The sequence below is a fragment of the Loxodonta africana genome, chromosome 1 (assembly GCF_030014295.1).
Source record: "Loxodonta africana isolate mLoxAfr1 chromosome 1, mLoxAfr1.hap2, whole genome shotgun sequence".
Classification (NCBI taxonomy): domain Eukaryota; kingdom Metazoa; phylum Chordata; class Mammalia; order Proboscidea; family Elephantidae; genus Loxodonta; species Loxodonta africana.
Window position 1 is genome coordinate 116,522,782 of NC_087342.1, and position 22,907 is coordinate 116,545,688.

Genomic DNA, 22,907 nt, shown 5'->3' on the forward strand with positions numbered 1-22,907 from the left:
GTGAAGGCCATCATGTGCTGGGGTAGCTTTTTCCTGCAGCTATGACTCTCAGTGGGTTTCTAGATCCTTTTACTTCTTTTTACACTTGTCTCATGGACGGCTAGAGGAGGTAGAGCCTTCTCAGTGTTGCTAGCCCCAGAGTGCTTCACCACCCCTGGTAGGCATTAACCCTGCCCTCAGCTTTATAAATAGGCATTTCATTAAAGTCTTCTTAGTCACCCCTTCTCCGCCTTTTTTTAATTGTCATAGATATACAGGTAACAAATCATTTGCCTTTTCAACATTCTTCACATGTCAAAATTTGGTGACATTTGTTATATTTATCATGTTGTTTAGTCGTTATCATTACCCATTTCCTAATTTTCCCATCATGCTTAACAGAAGCTCAGTGTCCCCTAAGTAGTGACTTGCCCTTCCCCCCTCCCCCACACCCACCCCTGGTAGCCACTAATAAACTTTGGTCTCTATATACTTACCTATTCTAGATATTTCATATAAATGGAATCATACAATATTTGTCCCTTTGTCAGGCACCTTTTTTAAGTGCTCTTTTTCACTTCTTGCTGGAACTCTCCTTTATTCAGCTTTATATATTGATTTGTAATTCTTTATATGCATATCTTTTTCCTTACCTTGATTATGCACCTGTCAAGGGCTCAGGTGATATGATCTTATACCCCCAGCACCATGCACAATGAGGTAAATCCTATAAGGAAGTGCACAGGATAATAAAAAAGGCATTATAAAATGTATGTTATAACCTGGGAAAGGCCAGGTCTGACAAGGGTGAAAACCTCTGTTGGAATCAACTGGATGGCAACCAACAACGATAACAAAAGGTAACAGTATAAGAGTATATTGTTGAAAGGGGTTTAACCAAGGCTTCTCTTCCTTATAAATCCCTTGAGGAGTCTCCAGCTGGAAAGAGAGGGAGTAAGTGCGCAAAGGGAACTGGGAACCTCCTGAGAGGACATCTTGGAACATCTTGTTGGGCTGAGATGGCCTTACACTGAGTCAACAGAAAGGACATGATCCGTGTGCTCTGTCGGCCCCTCCCCATCTGTCCTAGTGCTTAGATAGAGTGCTGCTATAACAGAAATACCACAGGTTGGTGGCTTTAAAGAGCTGAAATGTATTTTCTCACAGTTCAGAAGCCTGGAAGTCTGAATTCAGAGTGTGACTATAAGGAGAAGTTCTTTATTTCAGCTTGTAGTACTTGGTGATCCTTAGAGTTCCTGGGCATATAGATTCGTCTTCCTCCATCGTCTTCAGATAACATCTGTCTTCCCCCGTTTGTGCGTGCTTCTGTGTCTAATCTGCTCTCTTTGTAACTCAGAAGTGATTAGGTTTAGGACACAGCGTACACTGATGACATAACCAAGAAAACCCTATTCCCGATCAGGCTCACATCCACAGGTATATTGGTCAGGATTCCAACACATATTTGGCGGGGGTGGGTTATGGGGGCACGCAATTCAATCCACAACACCTCCCTTTGTACATGTTAATGCAATGTTATTTGGAAAAAGGATCTTTGCAGATGTCATCAAGTTCAGATGGGATCAATGACGGGTGTCCCCATTCAGTTACCATTGAGTAGATTCTGATTCATGGTGACTCCATGTGTGACAGAATAGAACTGTACTCCATAGGGTTTTCAATGGTTGATTTTTCGGAAGTAGATTGCCAGGTCTTACTTCTGAGGCTTCTCTGGGTGTACGCAAACCGCCAAACTTTTGGTCAGCAGCTGAGCCTATTAATCATTTGCACCACTCAGGGACTCCAGTATCCCACAAGAAGAGGGAAATTTGGACAGACATGCGCACAGAGAGATCACCAAGTGATGACAGAGGCAGAGATTGAAGTGATGTGTCTACAAGCCAAGGAATGCCAAGGATAGCTGGCAACCACCACAAGGCAGGGCGAGGCAAGGAAGAATCCTCCCCCAGGGACTTCAGGGAAAATATCGCCCTGCTGACAACTGGATTTTGGATTACTGGCCTCCAGAACTGTGAGAGAAAATATTTCTGTTCTTTTAGGCCACCTGGTTTGTGGTAATTTGTTATGGCAGCCTTAGGAAGCTAATACAAGATAGGTATGATTTTGGATTAGAATTGCCTTTTTTTTTTGTTTGTTTCTCTCACTAGAGTAACCTGCCATGAGAGCAGAGGCTATATCTGGCTTGTTTGTCATGATTTTCCTCGCTCTTGGACCATTAAATGGTCCATAATAGACATAAAGTAAACATTCGTTCGATGAATGAGTACAAAAAAAAATTGATTACCTGAGGAAAATGGCTCTCTAAAGAGAAAAAAAATTGTGTGTCCTTGGTCAGAAAAGTAGCCAAATGCAAAAAGATAAAGCCATTTTTACGTAACTGATATTGTCAGATGCAAAACTTCTATTTAACTCTTTTTGCTAAGGTATGACAGCTGTTCTATGGTAATCCTTGGAAATAGACTAAAGAGTTGGCGTAACTTTTTTCACTTTATTTTCAGTTGCAAGAGACATTCTAGGAGGTGATGATGATTTCATATTTGAACAAAACCAAGTAGTCTGAACTGCAACTAAACCTTCACATAAACCAAAAACCAAAGACATCACTATCGAATTGATTCCAGCTCACGGTGACCCCATGTGTTACAGAGCAGAACTGTTCCATAGGGTTTTCTTGGCTCTAATGTCTTTAATGTCTATGGAAGCAGATCACCAGGCCTTTCTTCTGAGATAAGGCCACTGGGTGGGTTCAAACCACCAACCTTTAGGTTACTAGCTGAGCACAAACCATTTGGGCCACCCAGGGACCTAAATCTGCACAGAGTTGATTTCTAATTAAATGAGCATATATACTTTGGAAAAGTTTATTAGCCTCACAACAGCCAGATTTAACAACTTGGAAAGCACTTCATTGCTGTAAAATTTCAGATTTCTCTTGCATGTGCATGACATTCATACTGGCTTTATTTCAACTTGAAAATCTTCTTTGCTTGTTCTAAAGTTTTCTGATCTAGGGGAGGCTTCCTCTGGCTGCCAGGCTGCAGGAACTTCTTCACCGTGGAGAGGCTGCTGACTCTGGCCTTCAGGGCCTGCAATGGACAACAGCACAGCCTCAGAGTGGAGCCAAAAGACCAGACCACCATTAGCACAACCTGAGACCCTCCAAGGCAAGGACTAACTGAGTCCCCTCCATTAGCACCTAAATGGGATGCAGATGCCCAGAGAGAAATGAAGATAAAAGAAAATATTCCTCAATAGCATTTTCCCCTGAAGACACCTTTGTTTAAGACTTTACTTATATCTCAGTCTTCTTCATCTTCTTCCTTACAGAGACGTCTTGTATAGTCATTGTGCTTGCACAATACAAGGATGAATAATGTGCCTGTCTTCAAGTCAGATATCAACATCAATAAAGTTTCCCAGTAACAGAAATAAAGATAGAGGAAAACTGAGTAGGAATAAAGACAGAGAAAACTAAAAATGATAAACCATGGGGCCAGTTGAAACTAATTTGCCTGGTGAGAGAGATAAAGACAGGCAGGGGGTGGGGGTGAGGGGGAAGACCAGTGCAGAGAGAGACTCAATGTCTAAAAGGCAGAGCAGAAGCCAAGGGTAGGAAGTCAGAGGGAAAGAAACCTGCTCAGGCAGACTCAGAAGTGGAAGACCTTGGATAAAGGAAATCACAGAGAAAAATGAGACCAGAGACAGCAATGGAATAGAGGGAGGGGCAGAGATGCTGAGTGGAGTCTTTCTCATGATAAAAGACAGAACATTCTTCTTGGGTTACCATCCAGTTCCAGTTTTCTTGGCTTAGCAAGATCTTTTCATGCCTCAGAACCAGGGCCTAGAAGCTAATTTTGATGACATAAGAGAAAGGGAAGGCCTGGAAAAGGCTAGGGCTCAAATCACCAGTCCAAGGGTCCATATAGTAGATTCCCAGGAGGGAGGGGTGGGGCTTCCTCTCCTGGAGGCAGTGAAATCAATCACCTTCAGTAGAGGGAAGTTGGCAATAAGGCTGGGGTCCAGCTCTTCCACGTAGTAGATAAGTTCAACCAGGTGAATGTCAGCCCTGCTCAGCTTGTTGCCAACAAGATAGTCTTGTCCGTGGCTCTTTAACACCTGGAAAATTAGAGGACATCAGATCATGAACACATGCAGAGTCAGGCTGGTTCTCTCCGGACTCCCTGCAGCCGGTGTTCCCCACCCCTGCTGCCTTACTGGGCAGTTGAAGAGCTTCAGACCTTTCTCCACCACCCCTGATTCAATAAGAGAGAGGAAGAAGTGGATTTCTACTGTTCTTTCCTCACTCTTCAGTTGAAGCCCAAGCTAGTGTTTTCTTTTCTCTTCCCCACATCATTGTGACATTTCACACTCCAACCCCAATACTTGCATCTTCCACAAGTGCCAGGGACTTAGCACCTGCTGCACCGTGTGTCTGTTTAGCCCACCCCCTAAATGTGTGCAGCCCTGAAACTTCAGGCTATGACTCTCCATTCTTCTCTCTCTTCTCTCCCTTGGGTGACATCTCTTCTTCATGACAACATTCTTCACCTCTGAACAGACTATTTCAGAGTCTACATTTCTCCTCTTACCTGCTTCCTCATTTCCTGGTCTATCTTTTCTCGGAATTCAACCTCTTCCTTGCAACATTTACTTTGATTCCTAATTTACCTGTGTCTGTAAAAACGTTGGAGCCCTGGTGGTGCAGTGGTTAAGACCTTGGCTACTAACCAAAAGGTGGGCAGTTTGAATCCACCAGTAGCTCCTTGAAAATCCTATGGGGCAATTCTACTTTGTCCTATAGAGTTGCTATGAGACAGAATCAACTCAAGAGCAAGGGTTTGGTTTTTTAGGTTTGGTAAAAACATTGAATTATGTTATAATCTGCATGCTGGAATGTTTAGGGCAGAACTGCACTGATGTTGCATTTACTTGGAAAGGCATCAAAAAGTAATAAGTTTTGGATGGAGAGATGAAAGATGAAAAGATATGATGAAACAAACGTAATAAAATATTAATTTTAGAATCTGTGATGGGTATATATGTATTGTACGTGCTTTTTAACTTGTCTGTCTGTCTGGAATTTTTCAAAATAAAATATTGAGAAAATGTGTGATATTTATTTAGAATATTCCAACCACATACAGATCATAAAGAATAAAGACAAAAACACAGGACGTCACTACCTAAAGATAAACCATTGTTAACCCTATCGGCAAATATCCTTTCAGACTATGTCTCTGTATAGATCCATGTGTAATGATTTTATACAAAAATAAAATATCAAAAGCTAATTTGTAATATACATTTTCACTTACGTTTTCATGGGGCTGATTGCATTTCTAACTGTAGATAGATTAATCTGTAATGCTGTATGGTTTGTCTTCTGCGAAGGTGCCCTAAGCTGTCAGTATCACCAGGGCCATGACGGCCTATTCTCTTATTGCTATTAAACTTGTAGTTTTTTGTATAGAGGCTGAGACCCAAGGACTGAATTAACATTTGTTGAACGAATGAAAGAATGATCTATAGATGGATGTTTCGATGTTAGTCCTTTTTTTCTTTTTTTTTAAGCCTCCTGAATCTCTTTTTTTTTTTTGAATCTCTTATGCAAGAGTTCTTGGAATGCTAAAATGGCTAAGCACTAGGCTACTTACTGAAAGGTTGACACTTCAAATTCACCCAGAGCTACCTTGCAAGAAATGCCTGACAATCTACTTCTGAAAGATCACGGCCACTGAAAACCCTGTGAATTGCAATTCTGCTCTGAAACACATGAGGTTGCTGTGAGTCCAAATCGACTCGAGGGCAACTGATTTGGTTTTTCATTTGATCTCTTATGGAGCTACTGGTGTGCATGTAGTTAATATGCTTGGCTGCTAACCGAAAGGTTGGAGGTTCAGGTCCACTCCATGGAGCCTTGGAAGAAAGGCCTGGTGATCTATTTTCAAAAAATCAGCCATTGAAAACCCGGTGGAGCACAGTTCTACTGTGACACACACAAGATTGCCATGAGCAGAACTGCCTTGATGACAACTGATTTGGGGTTCTGGTATCTCTCGTAATCATTTTTTGGTTCATGATTTTTATATAGCTTGATTTCAGAGAGTTTTCATCTTGAAATGTTCTCCTTTTACCTTCAAAGAAACAACATCGACTAATATATGTACTATAGGGTCACTATGAGTCGGAATCGACTCGACGGCAGAGGGTAATATATGTACTGTATACTTAATGATGAGACTTTTTTCCTTTAGTTTTCATGGCTTTCCTCAAAAGTCTGACAGCCATGTCCCAAATCCTTTAGATTCTTCTTAATAAATTTGTGTATTTCTCTTTCTCCTCATCCCACTATCCCTGTTTAGCTACTTCTTATCCAACATTTGAATGTTTACAATATTATCCCAGTGGGCAGCAGTCTCATGTCTTCCTATACACGGTGCCTGAATATTTCTCTAATGTGTTGCTTTTATCATGTTCCAACTTGGATCAAACCCTTGGTGCTCTGCAGGATATAGTCCAATCTCTAGCATTGCCCGAAGCACCTGCCAACTCGAGTTCTAAATATGAAGATGGAATTCTGTGAGTCAGAGAATTCTAGATTGGGTCCTGGTAAATTGAAATTTTCTGAAATTTTACAACTTGGCTTTATAACCAATAAAATTGTTCTTCACAGTTGATTTTTATAAAACATCTTGAGGGTCAGGATGCGACCTTAGTTTATTAAGGGAGGCTCACTGGAATGAAGGTCAGTGCCCAGTAATGGCCAGGCACTGGAATTCTGTTGTCCTCTAAACTCTTTACCTCAAAGCATCCAGCAGATTCCATTTACCTTTTCAAAGGCAGGAAAATAACGGTTTGTTGTTTTCTCTTTGATCAACGCAAGCTTGGCATCTTTTTCCCCAGGTGGTGCAACTGGCAAAAGAAGGATCATCTCACCCAAATCTGCCACACCTTCTATATACATATCAATCCTGAAAGACAAAAATGAGCAGAGTGTCAAATGCCTCCTGCCTTAGATTTTATAATTCAAAAAAGAGTCTCTTTTTCATTGGGTGTTTATTTTGTGCCAGTCATAATGCTACAATTTTTAATTATCTTTTCACATTTAATTTTTAAATCAATCTACTGGGGTACACGTGTCTAAAATTTTTGTTAAACACATGACCAAATGTAGGTACAGAGAGCATGGGTGACCCATTTAAGGTCAAGGTTAAGACAGTGGTAGAATCACTGCAAGTACCAAATGATACTCTATTTAGGGTTTTCCATCTCTGTTGTTGGTTCTGTGCACAAACTGGTGTGAGGCATATGGCTAAAGGCCTGCCACCGAAGTAATCCCAAGGGACAGGTCACAAGGTGACCTCAGTCATGTCCTCTTAACCAGGTACAATTATTTAAACAATTCCAACCAATGCATATTCCAGGGAACATTTTTCCTTTTGTTCCAAACTGAGCTTTTTTTTTTTTTTAAATAGTAGTAAAAATATATAAACAAAACATTTGCATTTCAGCATGTTTTACATGTACAATTTAGTGACATTAATTACACTTATCACTGAGTTTTTTAACTAACAGCTTATCGAAACATAATTCTCAGGCCATAAATTTCACCCTCTTAAAGGGTACAATTTAGTGTTGTTTAGCACATTCACAGAGGTCTGTAACCATCATCAGAATATTTGTGTCATTCCCAAAAGAAACATTGTTCCCTTTAGCAGTGACTCCCTATCAGACTCTCCTCCAACCCCTGGTAACCACTAACCTACGTTCTGTCTCTAGAATTTGTTTGGGGGTTTTTGTGTAAGTTTGGCTGCTTCAGGCCTGTATCCAGATACCTGAGGTAACCCCGGGCACCAACGAATCACTGGGTTCTGGCCTCTGCTAACCATGCCAAGTTGGCTAGTCCATATAACTTAAATATCTCATCATCATTTCATAATTTCTAGAACTTCAGAATCAGTCTCTTTGGCTCCTTCCCTTCCTCAGTCTTCTTCTCTAGACACTCAGACACTTTGTTCTTGTGTCTAGCTGTTGCTACCATGCAGCTCCTAAAGCCCTGAGCTGCTAGAACAATGATATTACTATCTTTCTGGCTTCCTTTTTGTCAACACTTGGAAATCTCTGTCTTGGTGCTACATGGTGGCGCACCCACTAAACCCAGCCCAGGTTTTCATTCCCCCTTCTCTACAGCACTGGGCTGTGCTGGACATCACTCAGTCTATATGCCTAAGGCCCAGCCTGACGCTGAGTCAGGATCCCCTGCCATGGTCCCACTCAGTTCTGGGGCTTCTGCTCCTCCTGGCCTCTTCTTCTGCAGTCCCAGTATACTCTGTCCACTCAAGGTAGGACCCAAGTGGTTCCCATGTTGTTTGCTGATATCAGAACAGAGAATATACCGTACAGGGCTCTCTCCTTTATGTCCTTCCCATAGAGGTTGTATTTGGTGGCAATGTAGTTGAGAATGGCTCTGGTCTGCACCAGCTTCATTCCATCAATTTCAACCATTGGCACTTGCTGGAACATCAAACTCCCCTCTTTTGAAAGAAAGAAAAGAAAAAGAGTAGGTGAAATATTTTATGGATCGCACCCTTTAGGGATGAAAAAATGTTTGTTCAGGTGACAGAAGATGCAAAATAAAACCAAAAATCATAACGCAATGGCATGTCAACTGAAATTGCATTTGGTTTTCAGCTTCACAGTAGTCCTTCCTGTTCTTATCGATCTCCCTTTTATTTTGAACCTGTTTTTTCATTTATCTTATTATTTCCCAACCAGGTATAAATCGATTCCTTTGTATTTTACGTGTCTAAAGTACCTTCAAGAAAAGTTGGGAGTGGCTGCAACAGTGCTGCCAGCCAGGTGCCATTTTAAATGGGAAATTAACAAAAAAAAAAAAAATTTTTTTTTCTTTTTTCCCAAAGTAATTCTCATTGTGTTCATGACATTCTGAGAGGGATTTCTATGTAGAGGCCACTTTCTGTGCTCCTCAAATCACACCCTGGGAGTGGTATATGCAGGGCAGGTCCTGTTTTCCTAACCCCACAGATGCTGTTCCTTGCTCAGTTATCTCCCACGCCACCCTCTCACCTGGCCTCCCAACTGGTTCTACATGGTCTCATTTAACTGTGTCTGCAATATTGCTAGGATGTCACTTCATCACAACCGATAAAATAACTGAAGTCATTGCCACTCCTCTGTCTATTTATTCCTTTCACTCTAATGCATGCTTTTGTGTGTCTTTTGCTGGAGGGCAGTGTGGGATCCTGAACTCTTTGCAGCTCATTCACGGTACACAAAAGCATGAGAAAGCAACCAGAGGGAATCACAGGGCACTGGGCATGGTTTCTGTAGCAGACTCCCAGCGTTGTAGCCCTTCTTAGCCCTGAGAGAGCTGTGAGACCTGCTCAGGGAGCCCCACTCCTTACATTTTAACCACTTTTCTCCTTCTCTACCACCCTCAGCTACCACCACATAGACACATAAGGCATTGCCTGGTGTCTCCACCTCGACTTAGGACTTCTAGTAGACATCATCTCAGTAGCATTTAGAAACTTGGTCTTACCATTTATTAACTTTTCCAAGTCTTCTGGAGATTCTAAAAATTTCTCTTCAAACTGGAAGGCAGAAACAGTAAAAAAAAAAAATCCTGTTACTTCGTTCAATACCACTATAGAGCTTTCAAACTTGAAAGGCTAGTACATAATATGGAGAAGGTAAGATTTCTGAGTTTGGCAGGAGGAGTCTGGTCTTGGCCATTTGGAATACTTAGATAAAACTCATCAAGGAAGGGGCATGGGTCACAGCCACTGGCTGCTCATTCCTTAAGGTCCCCTTCACCTCCATCGTATCCCCAGAAATTAGGTAAAGATTTGGAGGAAAGTGTCATTGGAGGGAGGAGACTTGGGTGATTGCTATAATTCTGGAGTTTTAACATCTTGGGAGAGCCTGTTTGTCCACATCAGATCAGGTTAGGACAGTGTGTGCCCCCTGTCACCAATTGGCCTTTGCCATAATTTATATCATCCTATTCCACAGGAGTGAAGCCCTGGTGGTGCAATGGTTAAAGCTCTCGGCTGCTAACCAAAAGGTTGGCTATTTGAACCCACCAGCCACTCCCCAAGAGAAAGACAAGGCAGTCTGCTTCTATAAAGATTTACAGCCTTGGAAGCCCTATGGGGCAGTTCTGCCATGTCCTGTAGTCAGAATCACTCGACAGCATCAGGTTTGCTTTGGTTTGGTATTCCCCAGGAGCTTCGTCCATGGCAAAATGGGTCCTGGTTGTTGCACAGCTCCTGTTCTTGCAACTCAGTATCTCCTCTTCTTGAAAATTTGGGACACTCTAAGGCAGATTTGCCAATCTAAGGAGAAAAACTAGAGTCCCTGGGCTAGTTCCAGCCCCTCTCCGCCAAATAACTTTGGTTTCTGATTTGACTTCCTGGGTTCGCATCTGAGCTTTTTCACTTTGTGACCTTCAGTGCATTACTGAACCTCTGTGTGCCTCAGTGTTCTTACCTGAGTGTGATTATGGGTGTCATTATGGTACTTATGCTATAGGTTTAATGACTTAGGCATGCAAAGCACTTAGAACCGTATCAAGTGCACATTAAGTGCTTGGTAAATGTAAGTTGTCATTAGGGTTTCAACGGGTGGCTGCTGTTTCATCCTACAGATTCACATCCTTTTTTTTTTTTTTTTTTTTTTTTTTTAAGCAATCCACACTGGTGAATATGTAAGTTCTTCCTGGCCTATTTCCACTATGTTAAACACAGGTGTACATTAGACCTTCTAACACATGTTCCATTGGTTGCATGGCAGCCAAGTAGTTGGGCTCTTTCAGGCGAGTCAGAGCTCTGAGTGGTTATACCTCTTTAATACAAATAGAAAAATTATTACTTAATGATGCACTTTTTTTAAAAGGTAGAATCTATTAAACCAAAAGTCCAAGGACAGAGTTATCAAGAATGTGGATTTAATGTCAGTCGGATTTGTTCCAGTCTTGGTTCTGTGACATAATAGCTCTGTGAGTTGGAATGCAGTCACTTAGTATCTCCAAGCCTTAGTTTCCTCATTGATAAAATGGGGTTGACCATTCCTTCCATGAAATATTGTAATGTTTTTAAACTATGTGGCGCAAGACATGGCCCAGAGTAAAACAAGTAGTGGTTTTGTACCATCAATTCCGACTCACAGCAAACCCAAGTGACAGAGTAGGATTACCCCACAGGATTTTCTTGGCTATAATCTTTACAGAAGCAGGTCACCACGTCTTTCTCCCGTGGAACCACTGAATGGGTCTGAACCGCCAACCTTTCAGTTAGCAAGGTTCATGGTTGTGAAAAGGTTGGGAATTGTGGGATTTGTAATTTCTCAGTGAAATAGCATTTATTGTGGATCTAGACAATCCCACAGGGCCAGATTATAACAGATGGTGTGTGCAAACAATTTATAAGGTGTCCAGTTCAAGGCAAACATATAAGATGGCGGGTGGTCATCACAGGAGGGTAGTGAGGTGGGGATGGGGTGGTGAGGGTGATGTTGCTTATGAGGCAGGTAGAGGAGATTGGGTTATGATGATCACCCTTTGGGCACAGAGAACCCTGGAGCCCTGAGCAGGGTCTCTGAACAGCCCTCGCCCCACCACCCCTCTTCAGTCAAGCTGGGTAGACAAGAGGAAGCCTGGATGCTCTCAGCTTTGCCCCCTACTCCGTTCTCCTGTGAGGAGCTCATCTTGCCTGGGGGCTCTGAACACAGACATCTTCTGAACCACAGAGCTGAGGCCTGGACTTTGCTAATACAGGTTATTCATTTATAGAGAGAGGACAACCTGGGATCACAATATTTAGATTTTTGGTTTGCTTTTTTCTTCATAACACTGAGAAAGGATTAGACTAAAGTCTAGTACAGTCATGAGTGGAGTAAGTCATGAAGTCATCAATAAAGTATAATCCCGAGGCTTAGATAAACACGTTCCTATGAGGCTGGAGGGAGGGGACTAGCAATTCGCTTCCCAGGACACCAGCTCATAGAAACCCCCCTTTCCTTGTGCCACCTGAGGGGCAAGATCTTCTGAGTTCGTCTATGACTCGCTCCCCAGCTCCCCAGGAAAACAAAGGTTCCCTCCCTCAGTTGCTGGGTCCCCTTGATCTGGACTGAGAAAGTGTTTTTTTCAGTGATTCCTCTAGAGGGCAGCACCCAGCAGGGTCACACAGAAACCTAGCAGTATTTCCCATTGGAATCCTAGGAAGTCTGGCATTTTAACACTGTAAAAAGCCCAGGTGTCCTCCCAGATGTTCTCACTCCTTATTTTAATTATCTATTTACTTGTCTGCATTCTTACTATATGTCAGCCGTCTGAGGGGAGGGACCATGTCTGTCTGGTTCATCAGTGTATCCCTAGGACTTAGCACAGAAGTATGTGCTTGCCAAGATAATTGCTGAATGAATGCATTGAATCTTTCACAGGCAGTGCAACCCACTCACTCTCTCCACCTCCCCCACATTCGTGGTTTGTATTTTAAGTTTAATTACACTCATTTTCTTATGTTATGTATTTTTTATTATGGAGACTTTTAGCATAAATAAAAATAGAAAGAGTATAATGATCTCCTCCTTGTGCCCATAACCCAGCTTCAGTAATTATCAACTCAAGTCAGTCATTTCATCTATACCCCTGTTGCTCTCTCCATATGGTAATAACTTGGTGCAAATCTTTCATTCTCAAATACTTCAATATGTGTCTCTAAAACATAAAAAACATCTTCAAAATAACCAGAAAACATTATCACAGCTAAAAAATTAACAATAATTCTTTAGTATCATCCGTGTTCATGTTTCTAATTGTTGCATAAAGGTCATAAACTATTTTTTCCAGTTTGTTTAAATTCAAATCCAAATAAGGGCCACCAATTGGGATTAGCTGATGATTCAGTTTCTTTTAATTGTTTCTGTGCTCTGTGATGGGCAGAAATTATTAAAAATTATTTAGCCAAATCTGTCTCTGTCTTAATAACTGGTGATTTCATGTTTAAAAATCAAATATATTAAGGAATAATTTACATAAAAGACTCATTTTAAGTGAGCCGGCCTCATGAGGTTTCACAAATGTAAACACCCATTTAACTCTATCACAACAATACGTATAGAACATTCCTGTCACCCTGATAAGTTCTCTCATGCATCTTTGTAGTCAATCCTCCGTACCCACTCTCAGGCAACCACAAATAGGCTTTCCATCATTCTGTGTTTCCCTTTTGTAGAATTTATAAATGGAGTTTTAAAGTGGAATAATATGCTGTATGCTCTTTTGTGTCTGGCCTCTTTCAGTCAACCTAATTTTGAGACCCATCCGTTAGTGCATGTATCAGCAGCTCATTCAGCAATGTACTCTTTACATTGCTGAGCAATATTTCATTATAAGATTTTCTATATTAGATCATGTACTCTGCAAATAGAGATAGTTTTATTTCTTCCTTTCCAATCTGAGTGCCTTTTATTTGTTTTTCTTGCCTAATTGCTCTGGCTAGTATGCCTAATATAATTTGAATAGAAGTGGTGAGAGAGGACATCCTTGTCTTGTTCTTGATCTCTAGGGGAAAAAGCCTACCTTTTACTAGCAAGGATTATGCTGTCCCCCGCCTCCATAGCTGTCGAGTCGATTCCGACTCATAGTGACCCTATAGGACAGGAGCACCTGGTGGATCTGAACTGCTGACTTTTTGGTTAGCAGCCATAACTCTTAACCACTATGTCACCAGGGTTTCCAAGTATGATGATAAAATAGCTGGAGGGAAATGGAGAGGGGGTGTCGTAGATGACCTTTAGTAGGTTGAAGTTCCTTTCTATTCCAAGCTTACTGAGAGTTTTTATCGTGAAAAGGTGTTGGATTTTGTCAAATGATTTTCCTGCATCTATTGAGATGATCATGTGCTTTTTGTCTCTTATGCAATTAATATAGCGTGTACATTGATTGCTTTTCCAACGTTAAATAGACTTTGCATGTGATTTTTTTTTCATATTTTTATTTAAGGCAAAACTCATCTAATATGGAAGTCTCCTGGCTTATGTGAGAAAAACACTTTGCTACAGACACTTTTAGATATGACTTACCATGACCTAACTCAGAACCTACCTCAACTCCAGCTGCAGCCAAGAGCCACCGGGTAGATTCCATTCTGCCTCGTCCATTGAAGTAATGAAGCATGGGCTTCCCCGCCATGATAGCAGAGCTCCTGCCTTTCTCTAAACCTGATTGAATGAATCAGACGACAGAAGCAGAAATGTACTTTATGATGTACGTTTGAACAGGATCAATGGTATAGAAGGGTAGAGTATCTGGCTTCTCTGTAGTAGGTTGGAGGGGTCCTATGAAGGTTTTCCTTGGCCTCAAATCTCTAATATCCGTGGCCAACGTTGTGAAATGGCATCAAACCAGTCTCATGTCTCCATTGGTTAAAATGTGACCATTCTTGGGAGGCTAACAGATGAGCCTGTAGTAAGAACGCATGTGTGGACATTAGCAGGAGGGGAAAGATTAAACCCAGCAACCCAGTGCCGTCGGGTCGATTCCGACTCATAGCGACCCTATAGGACAGAAAGATTAGAGAAGGGATATTGAAAACCTCCTCATGTTCCCTGCCCACTGTTTTCAATACATTATACCTTAATTCTCATGGCTGCCTCATGAACCAGTTATTACTACCCTATTCTCTAAAAAAAAAAAAATAGGTAATGAAAATGAGGCTCAGAGAGATTAAATGGGAGGTCTACAGCCACACACCAGTTCTCAATGGACATGGAAATTCACACCCAGGACTTAAGAGGGCAGGCCTGGATCCTACACAGGGGAAGACCCTGGGAGTCTTTAAGGTGGCCTTGAAACAAGAGGTCATCACTGAGCAGGAGGAGAAGGAGGGAGCAAAGTCACTCTCTAGCTCTTTGGCTGTTACGTTGCATTTGAGCAAAAGCAGAAATTAAGACTCAAACTTGCTTGACTATAGCTCAAAAGATCCAAATTCTTTCCACACACAGAGGAGGACATTAATTCATTTCTTCATTTGGAATTCTATATTCTACCTCCACTAAGTGTGTTTTATTTAATTTTACCTTTTAGAAAAAGGGGTGTTACTGCATTAACTTTATAGTGTTTGGAAAGGAACTAACATTTATTCAATGTCTACCACACACTGGGCATGCTCACAAATTTATTTAATCTTACAAAATCACCCAAGGTGGATTTGGTAATTATTCTCATTTTACATTTTGTGTGCAGATTTTTGTATAGATATAAGTTGGGGATACTGAGGTTTCTAGAGAGTAAGTAACTTGCCCAAAGAAAGTGGTTGGCTGGGATTCAAATCCACTTCTATTCAAAACCAGTCTAAAAAGCTTTACTTTCTGTACTGGTGGTTTTCAAAATACACATGGCGACGCTTTAATGGATTATAAAATTACTAAATTTATTGCTAAAGTCCATAGTTTACATTTAGGTTTATTCTTTGTGTTGCACAGCCCTATGTTTTAACAAATTGTTATTGGCATGTGTTCACCATTATAGTATCATACAGAAGTCCCACTGCCCTAAAAATGCCCTGTGTGTTACGTATTAATCTCTCCTCCCTTCCCCTAACCTGCTGGCAACCACTCAGCTTTTCACTGTCTCTATACTTTTTCTTTTTCCAGCATGTCACATAGGTGGAATCATACGACATGTAACTTTTTTGCACAGGCTTCTTTGACTTGTTGTTGTGTGCCCTCAAGTTAGCAGTATGAATTTAAGGTTCTTCCATGTCTTTTCATGGCTTGATGGCTCATTTCTTTTTATCACTGAATAAACACTCCATTGTATCAATGTACCACAGTTTGTTTATCCATTCAACTACTGAAGGACATCCTGGTTGCTTCCAGTTTTGGGCAATTATGAATAAAGCTGCTATACACATTTGTATGCAGGTTTTTGTATAGACGTAAGTTTTCAACTCATTTGGGTAAATACCTAGAAGCACCATTGTGGAATCATATAGTAAGCCTATGTTTAACTTGGTAAGAAACTGCCAGATTGTCTTCCAAAGTGACTGTACCATTCTGCATTCCCACCCACAGTGAATGAGTTCCTGTTGTTCCATGTCCTCTCCAGCATTTGGTGTTGTCAGTGTTTTGGATTTTAGCCATTCTAATAGATGGGTGGTGATACCTCATTGTTGTTGTTGTTGTTGTGTTTCGTAATTTATTTGGGGTGTTGTTCTTGAGAATGTACACAGCAGGATATATGCCAATTCTACAATTTCTACATGTACAAGTCAGTGAATTGAAAATCTACTAATTTTAAAATTGAAATAAAAAGAATAGAAAATATCAGCATGCATTACATATAGAACAGGTAACTATTGATTCATGAGGTTTCAGATTCAGTTACATACATGGTGTATACATGAATATTGGGGTGTGCATGCTTATTTGGTCATTATAAAGGGTAAGAGATACATTGACTGGGTCCAGTCAAGGAAGTTTGAAAGCCCTTGCTTTATCCCAGGTTGCTTGGAAGGTAAGAGCATAACAGGGACCCAGAGAAGGCAACTCAATGACTTCAGCAAAAAATTTAACGAGTTCGACCACGGGTGTGAATAGAAACACACAGGATTAATAAAAGCAGGAGTCCCAGGGCCAGGATTTAGGAGGACCAGTTATATTCTTCTCTCCAAACCGCAAGCTCTGTTTAGAAAACATTAAGATGATTCTTTGAAAGTATTGCTGTTGTGGAAGTTTGGATAAAATACATTTATCTTTACCCAGTGGATATATCTCTGAAAAAGTAAGTGTAACGTGAATTTTAGACATCAAAATGTTTCAAATATCCATAATTTAAAAAGTGGAACTCAATATTCTTACCTTTTAGGAAGTAAAGAATCTTTTGAGAATATAGTTAACTCATCTGCCTTGCCATTGGGGATTTTGTGTATTATACTTTCTTATCATGGGAGATAGAGATGCTATGATTCAGCAGAATTTAAAAGGAGATTAAAACTTTACTAACTTGTTAAGAGTGTTTAATTGCTATGGACTAGAGTTCACAGAGCTAAATGATACACATCCTCACATTAATCCCACTTAAGTGATAGGGATCATGTTACAAAGGGAAATGGGTATTTATCTTACATAATATATCATTTCATGATAACACACTCTCTCTTATAAGCCAAGTTCATGTTCAGAACATTAAGCTTCCAAAGGCCTGATCAAGACTGGGGCATCATAATACCTTGCCTCAATCACAGAAACTGAGAACTAGAGAGATTGAGTGATTTGCTGGAGGTCACAGACATGTGTTCCTTATTCCTACTCAATATCTACTATTTCTACCCTCTACAACCACCCTGTGAAATAGTTTCTAACATCCCATTTTAAAACTGAGGAAACTGAATTTTAGAGAGATAAACACCTCGCCCACGCTCATAGTTCATGAGTACCCAGTCAAGCCTGGTCAAGTTGAAATCAGTCATCTGACCGCAAGACCAGGGAGTTTTTGCTCACCATCTCTGTGTTTCTCTGAGAACCTTGTGTATTTTCCCAGTCAGAGTCCACTAGCCAGTTAAAGGCTAGACAGGCAGGGAGAGAGAGGAACATCTAATTCGTGAGCTTCTGTCTGATAGCAGTTTTTAGGGGCTTGATTGGAAGAGAAAATTCATAATAGCCAGCCTTGCCTTACCTTGGCATCCTAAAAACTATTAATAAATTCAGTACTAGCCAAAAATAAAAACCCAAACCCAGTGCCATTGAGTCGATTCCAACTCATGGTGACCCCATGTGTTGCAGAGTAGAACTGAGCTCCACAGGGTTTTCTTGGCTGTAATCTTTATGGAACGGAAGAGCCTGGATAGACCAAGTGGCTTGCTAACGCAAAGGCAGGCGGTTTGAACCCTCCCAGTGGCTCTGTGGAAGTAAGGTCTGGCAAACTGCTTCTGTAAAGGTTACAGCCAAAAAAAAATCTATGGAGCAGTTCTACTCTGTAACGCACGGGGGTGCCATGAGTTGGGGGCGGACTTGACAGCAGCTAACAACAACAACAAGTCTTTATGGAAGCAGATCACCAGGCCTTTCTTTCAAGGTGCCGTTGGGTGGGTTCGAACCACCCACCTTTAGGTTAATTGTTGAGCACAAACCTTTTGTACCACCCAGAGACCTAAATTGAGTACTTGAATAACTATATTTTAACTTAATAAGAAAGTGGGCTACAGATTTACTGAACCATTTGTGACTAGAGGACTCCCAGAGACTATCGTTCTGAGACAGACGTCACACCTTAAACTGAAATTATCCCTTGAGGTCACCTGTTAGCTAAATAATGGATTGGATCATAAAATAAAGAGTATCACCCGTGAGTAATGAGTTTCTTTAAAAAAACAAAATCAACAACGAGAGACAAAATGGTAAAAAATTAAAGTGAAGATGAGAAGGTAAAGGGACAGGAAAGCTAGAGTACTGGAAATGGTGCAACCAGAATGAAATGAATGAGAATGATGACACATTGTGAAAATGTAACCAAGATCACTGAGTAATTAGTTTAAATAGGAACCTAATTTGCTGTGTGAACTTTCACCTTAAACACAATAAAATATTTAAAAAAAAAAGAAAGTGGGCTTGTTTTTAAAAGAATAAATCTTATGATCAATCCACTAACAAATTAAAGGAGCTATGTCTCTGGAATGGTCCTAATTGCAGTGTTTCACAGCACACAGAAGGGAAACCCAGAGCAAACAATGCAGGCTCAGATCTCAACTCTTTCCTTTAGGAGGAGCGTAAGTTCAGGCAGGTTGTTCAATTTCTGTGGCTCAGTTTCCTCTTCTAAAAATGGTAAATCTACCTTTGAGGGCTATTGAGAAAAATAAATGAAACAATGTGTGTAAAATGCATAAGAGGCACTCAGCAAATGGGAATATCTGCCTGCCCCCAGTTCTTGGAAGGCAGGTGAGTCTCAGAGTAGCAGAAGTGTTCTCTTGTTCTCAGGTCTATCCACTCTATATTCACAGAGCACCTGTAGCACATAAGATATACGTAGGTAGATAGATAGCAGGTCAATAGGTCTGTAGGTTGGTAGATAGATAGATAGATAGACTTGGCGCCTGCTCCATGCACCCAGCGTGCCTTCTTCCGAGGCCAGGCCCTGGCTGCCACTTGCCCTGTTCCAGGCACTTTAGAAGCGCTCTTGTTCACAGGTGTCCAACCATGTGACTGAGCCCCCTACTCCTCTCTCCATTGATTCAAGTACAAGGCTCAAGGCCTCAAAAATAAAAACCAAACGAAATCCGTTGCTGTCAAGGCGATTCCGACTCATAGTGACCCTATAGGGCAGAGTAGAACTGCTGTGTAGGGTTTCCAAGGAGCCCCTGGTGGATTCCAACTGCCACCTTTTTGGTTTGCAGCCATAGCTCTTGACCACTACACCACCAGGGTTTCCCAAGGTCTCAAGGAGGCTAATTTTCAACACTTGATGAAAACCATCACTTCTCTCCGACATCTGCTTCCTTACCTGAGAATGCAGACATTTTACTGATCTTTCCTTGACACTTGTTTCTGGTTTACACTCAAATGTATTTCCTTCTTTTAAAAAGTTTCACTCAAACTTCCTCAGCTCACGCTGAGTAGTTTTCATGTATCAGCAATGATGATGGCTTGTGGGATCAGACATGAATCTGGTTTGGCTTCTGCCCTAAAGAGGCTTGAATCGAGTCTGAAAAACAGGCTTGGAGATAACTAACAGCAGAATGGGTCCAGCAGCGGCATCACTTTAACTGGGTCCCTAGAGTTCTAAGCCAAGAATCATGATTCTCTTAACAGAGCAAGTCAGAACCCAGTGGAGAAGGCTGCCGGGCTAAGAAAAGTATGGGTCCTGCCCCTTTGGCCCAGGTCAGATCCTACCTTCCAGGGCAGCATCAGGACCTCCAGGCTCAGTGACTTTTCCACCCCTTTGATGTCTGCCCTTCTACCCTTCAAATTAGGATTACACAGGACAGCCCCCCTTAACAAAGAATTACCCAGCCCAAATGTCAATACTGCCAAGGTTGCGAAACCCTGCTCTAGTCCGGCCTCTCGGTTGGCAGTGAGTTGAAGGAACCCCGGAAACAGAACGAGATTTGCCAGCTAGCTAATTCGTGGCAAAGGCTGAATTAGAATCTAGCTCTTCTGACCTTCAGACTAATTTATTCCTAGTATAGTGTTAAAAACATTCAGACTTTGACAATGAAAGAGATCAATTATTTATTAAGAGAAAGTATGAGAGAGAAAGAGAGAGACTTTTGCCACCTGGCAGTCAGCTCCAGGGAAACTGCTTTGAGGTTTTTTGCTTATATGCCATTTATAATCTCATGATAAAAGAAAGAATGTACAACTGTTTTTTGAAGATTCTACAGTATTGCAGAACAGGTCACATGGAATATACAAAACTTTAGAGATACAACCAAAAAACCAGACCTGCTGCCATCGAGCAGATTCTGACTCATAGTGACCCTCTAGGACAGAGTAGAACTGTCTGAAAGGGTTTCCAAGGAGCGGCTGGTGGATTTGAACTGCAGACCTTTTAGTTAGCAGCTGAGCTCTTAATCACCACACCATACGCCTTGGGAAAAAGAAAATTTTAGGCTAAACATCTATCATCTGTTACTTCAAGTGAGTGAAGTCCTTGGGAAACAAGGAGGGGGGCATTCCTGAGGAATTAATAAGGTTGGTTTGCAGAGGTATATTTAACAAGATACCCAGAGGTCTTGGAGCATTGTCCAGGCTTCTGGGGAGTTGTTTAATTTTAGCAATAAATTAAAAAAAAAAAAATTGCCGTGGAGTTGATTTAATTCATAGCGACTCTGTAGTTCAGAGTAGAACTGCCCCACAAGGTTTCCAAGGAGTGGCTGGTGGATTCGAACTGCAGACCTTTTGGTTAGCAGCTGAGCTCTTAACCATGTGCCACTAGGGCTCCAGTTTTTTTTTCTTACACTAGTAAATCTTAATTTTGAATTTTCATACCATACACAGTATTACATAGTTATTTATGTACACATCTGTGTCTCCGTTAAATTGTGAGCTCTCAGAGGGCAGAGAGGTGCCATGCTATTTTTTAGCACGGTGCATTGCACATAGCAGATATTATGTGATGGCTTGATAAAATCAAAGAGTCCTCCTAGGTATAATCAGAGTCAGATATTTTTCTATAGTTTCCTCCTTTGAGCTTGCTTTATGAGAATGAATACCATAGAAAAATTAAAGAATAACATGGAACTGGGGTGCTAAGTCAACAAATCCTGATGGTCATACCCAATCTTCTACTATTAAAACAAAGCAGTGGGACTGTGCCACTGAGTAAACATAAAAGGACTAAGCAAGAGAAATTTGAAAAGAGCAGGGCAGCCCAGGGAAAGGATTAGGAAATACTGGCTGAACTGGAAATATGGCAATTCAAGTGAGGGGCATTATTGCTCATTTTTTTTTCAGTTGCAAATCCAGGGTCTCGCATACAAAAGTTCTGTATATTTAGATTCGCTTGCAGTTTCCACACAGTTCTTCACCAGAAACCGTGCCTACCTTTTGGAGCATAACAACCTTAAGAAAATATTGCAAAGTCAATGGTGTCAAGACCCAGCATCAAATCACAGAGCATCTCTTCTAAAGGAAAGAGCTAATATGTGTGGATTCTACCACCGAGGTGTAAATTCGGACTGTGTTTGGTGGCATTGGTAGATCCTTTCTCAACAAATGTGGAGGTGTGAGAGGCAACTGAGGCATGGAGTCAGCGGGATTTCTGTCCCTCTCACTGGTCAGGTGGGGACCCTAGTCTGCCATCCTGCCAAAGTTAAATTCATGACAATTGTGTGCTGACTCTAGTCAACATCAAGTCAATTCTATTGCAAAAGTCACTTTAGCATAAACTCCTACACTCATCTCTGGCACCGGACACATTCTCACATCATCTAAAATGTTACCATTCTTTTTTCTCTCATGTCATGAATTCTTCTCAGACCATTGCATTCTTGTGCCCTAGTTTTCTAAGTTCTCCATTTTTGCATCTCTCCAAGGATCTATCAGCAACTGAATAAAAAACTCTCAAACTCTTAAACACACCAAGAAGTCCCAGTGGGACTATAAAAGAAGACTTTTCCATTTTCTAAGGACACATTTTGAAGTCTTTTTCTAGCCATCTAGATGTGAGGCAATGTATAAGATTCATAAGATCAGCACTAACCTTATTAAATCTGGCTTCCACTGGACTCAGCAACTCAGTGCCAACACCACTTGTGTGTGTAAGCTGTTTTTATACTTGAGTATCTGCTTCCTTCCCAAATGTGTAACAGTTCAGTTAGCCACTCCCTTGTCTTTTCTGCAGCCACCAGATTCCATTCCAGAAGAGGAAAATGACGAGCCATCCTCTAATCACAAAACGACTGGTTGAATATTTCACTTCAAGGTTAGCAGTAAGAAGTTTAAACAAAGAATTTCAGGTTTATTTGACTCTCTCTGCAAGTCAGTGAGGACTGGCTTTTTGGTGAAAGTTAGTGTGGGGGTTTTCATGAATTGGATGCAAGGATGCAAAGTGCTACTGAGATGGGGAGATGATGTGATGAAAAGGCAACGGGATGGCACCCTGGGGTCTTTTTTATATCAGATTGCCAGATAAAATACAGGATAACTTGAGAATGTGAAGTTTTGACAAATAATCGATAATTTTCTAAGTATATCCCAGGTATCATACAGGATATACTTATACTTAAAAACAATTATTCATTGTTCATCTGAAATCCACATTTAACTGGGTGTCCTGCGTTTTACACTAAATCCGGCTACTGTATTGGCGTAAATTCTCCCCTCTGCTGGACTCAAGCCAGCTGCCTCACCTTTGCACATATTGTTCGTTCTCTTGGAACATTCTA

General features: G+C 41.1%; 1 protein-coding gene across 2 annotated transcripts; it reads right to left on the bottom strand.

The window, feature by feature from the left end:
- Positions 1–458: 458 nt before the first annotated feature.
- LOC100673430 (glutathione S-transferase A2) lies at positions 459–22,324 on the bottom strand. 2 transcript variants are annotated; one of them, XM_003404135.4, is made up of 7 exons: positions 22,223–22,305; positions 14,129–14,486; positions 9,563–9,614; positions 8,402–8,534; positions 6,830–6,971; positions 3,985–4,116; positions 459–3,086 (listed from the first exon to the last, which is right to left on the bottom strand). In XM_003404135.4, the coding sequence occupies exons 2-7, from the start codon at positions 14,213–14,215 to the stop codon at positions 2,961–2,963; spliced, it is 672 nt and encodes a 223-aa protein (XP_003404183.2). In that variant the 5' UTR covers positions 14,216–14,486; positions 22,223–22,305; the 3' UTR covers positions 459–2,960. The 2 variants fall into 2 exon arrangements, with proteins under 2 accessions (XP_003404183.2, XP_064143459.1); XM_064287389.1 differs by having other exon boundaries at positions 460–3,086; positions 14,129–14,244; positions 22,223–22,324.
- Between the last annotated feature and the right edge of the window lie 583 nt (positions 22,325–22,907).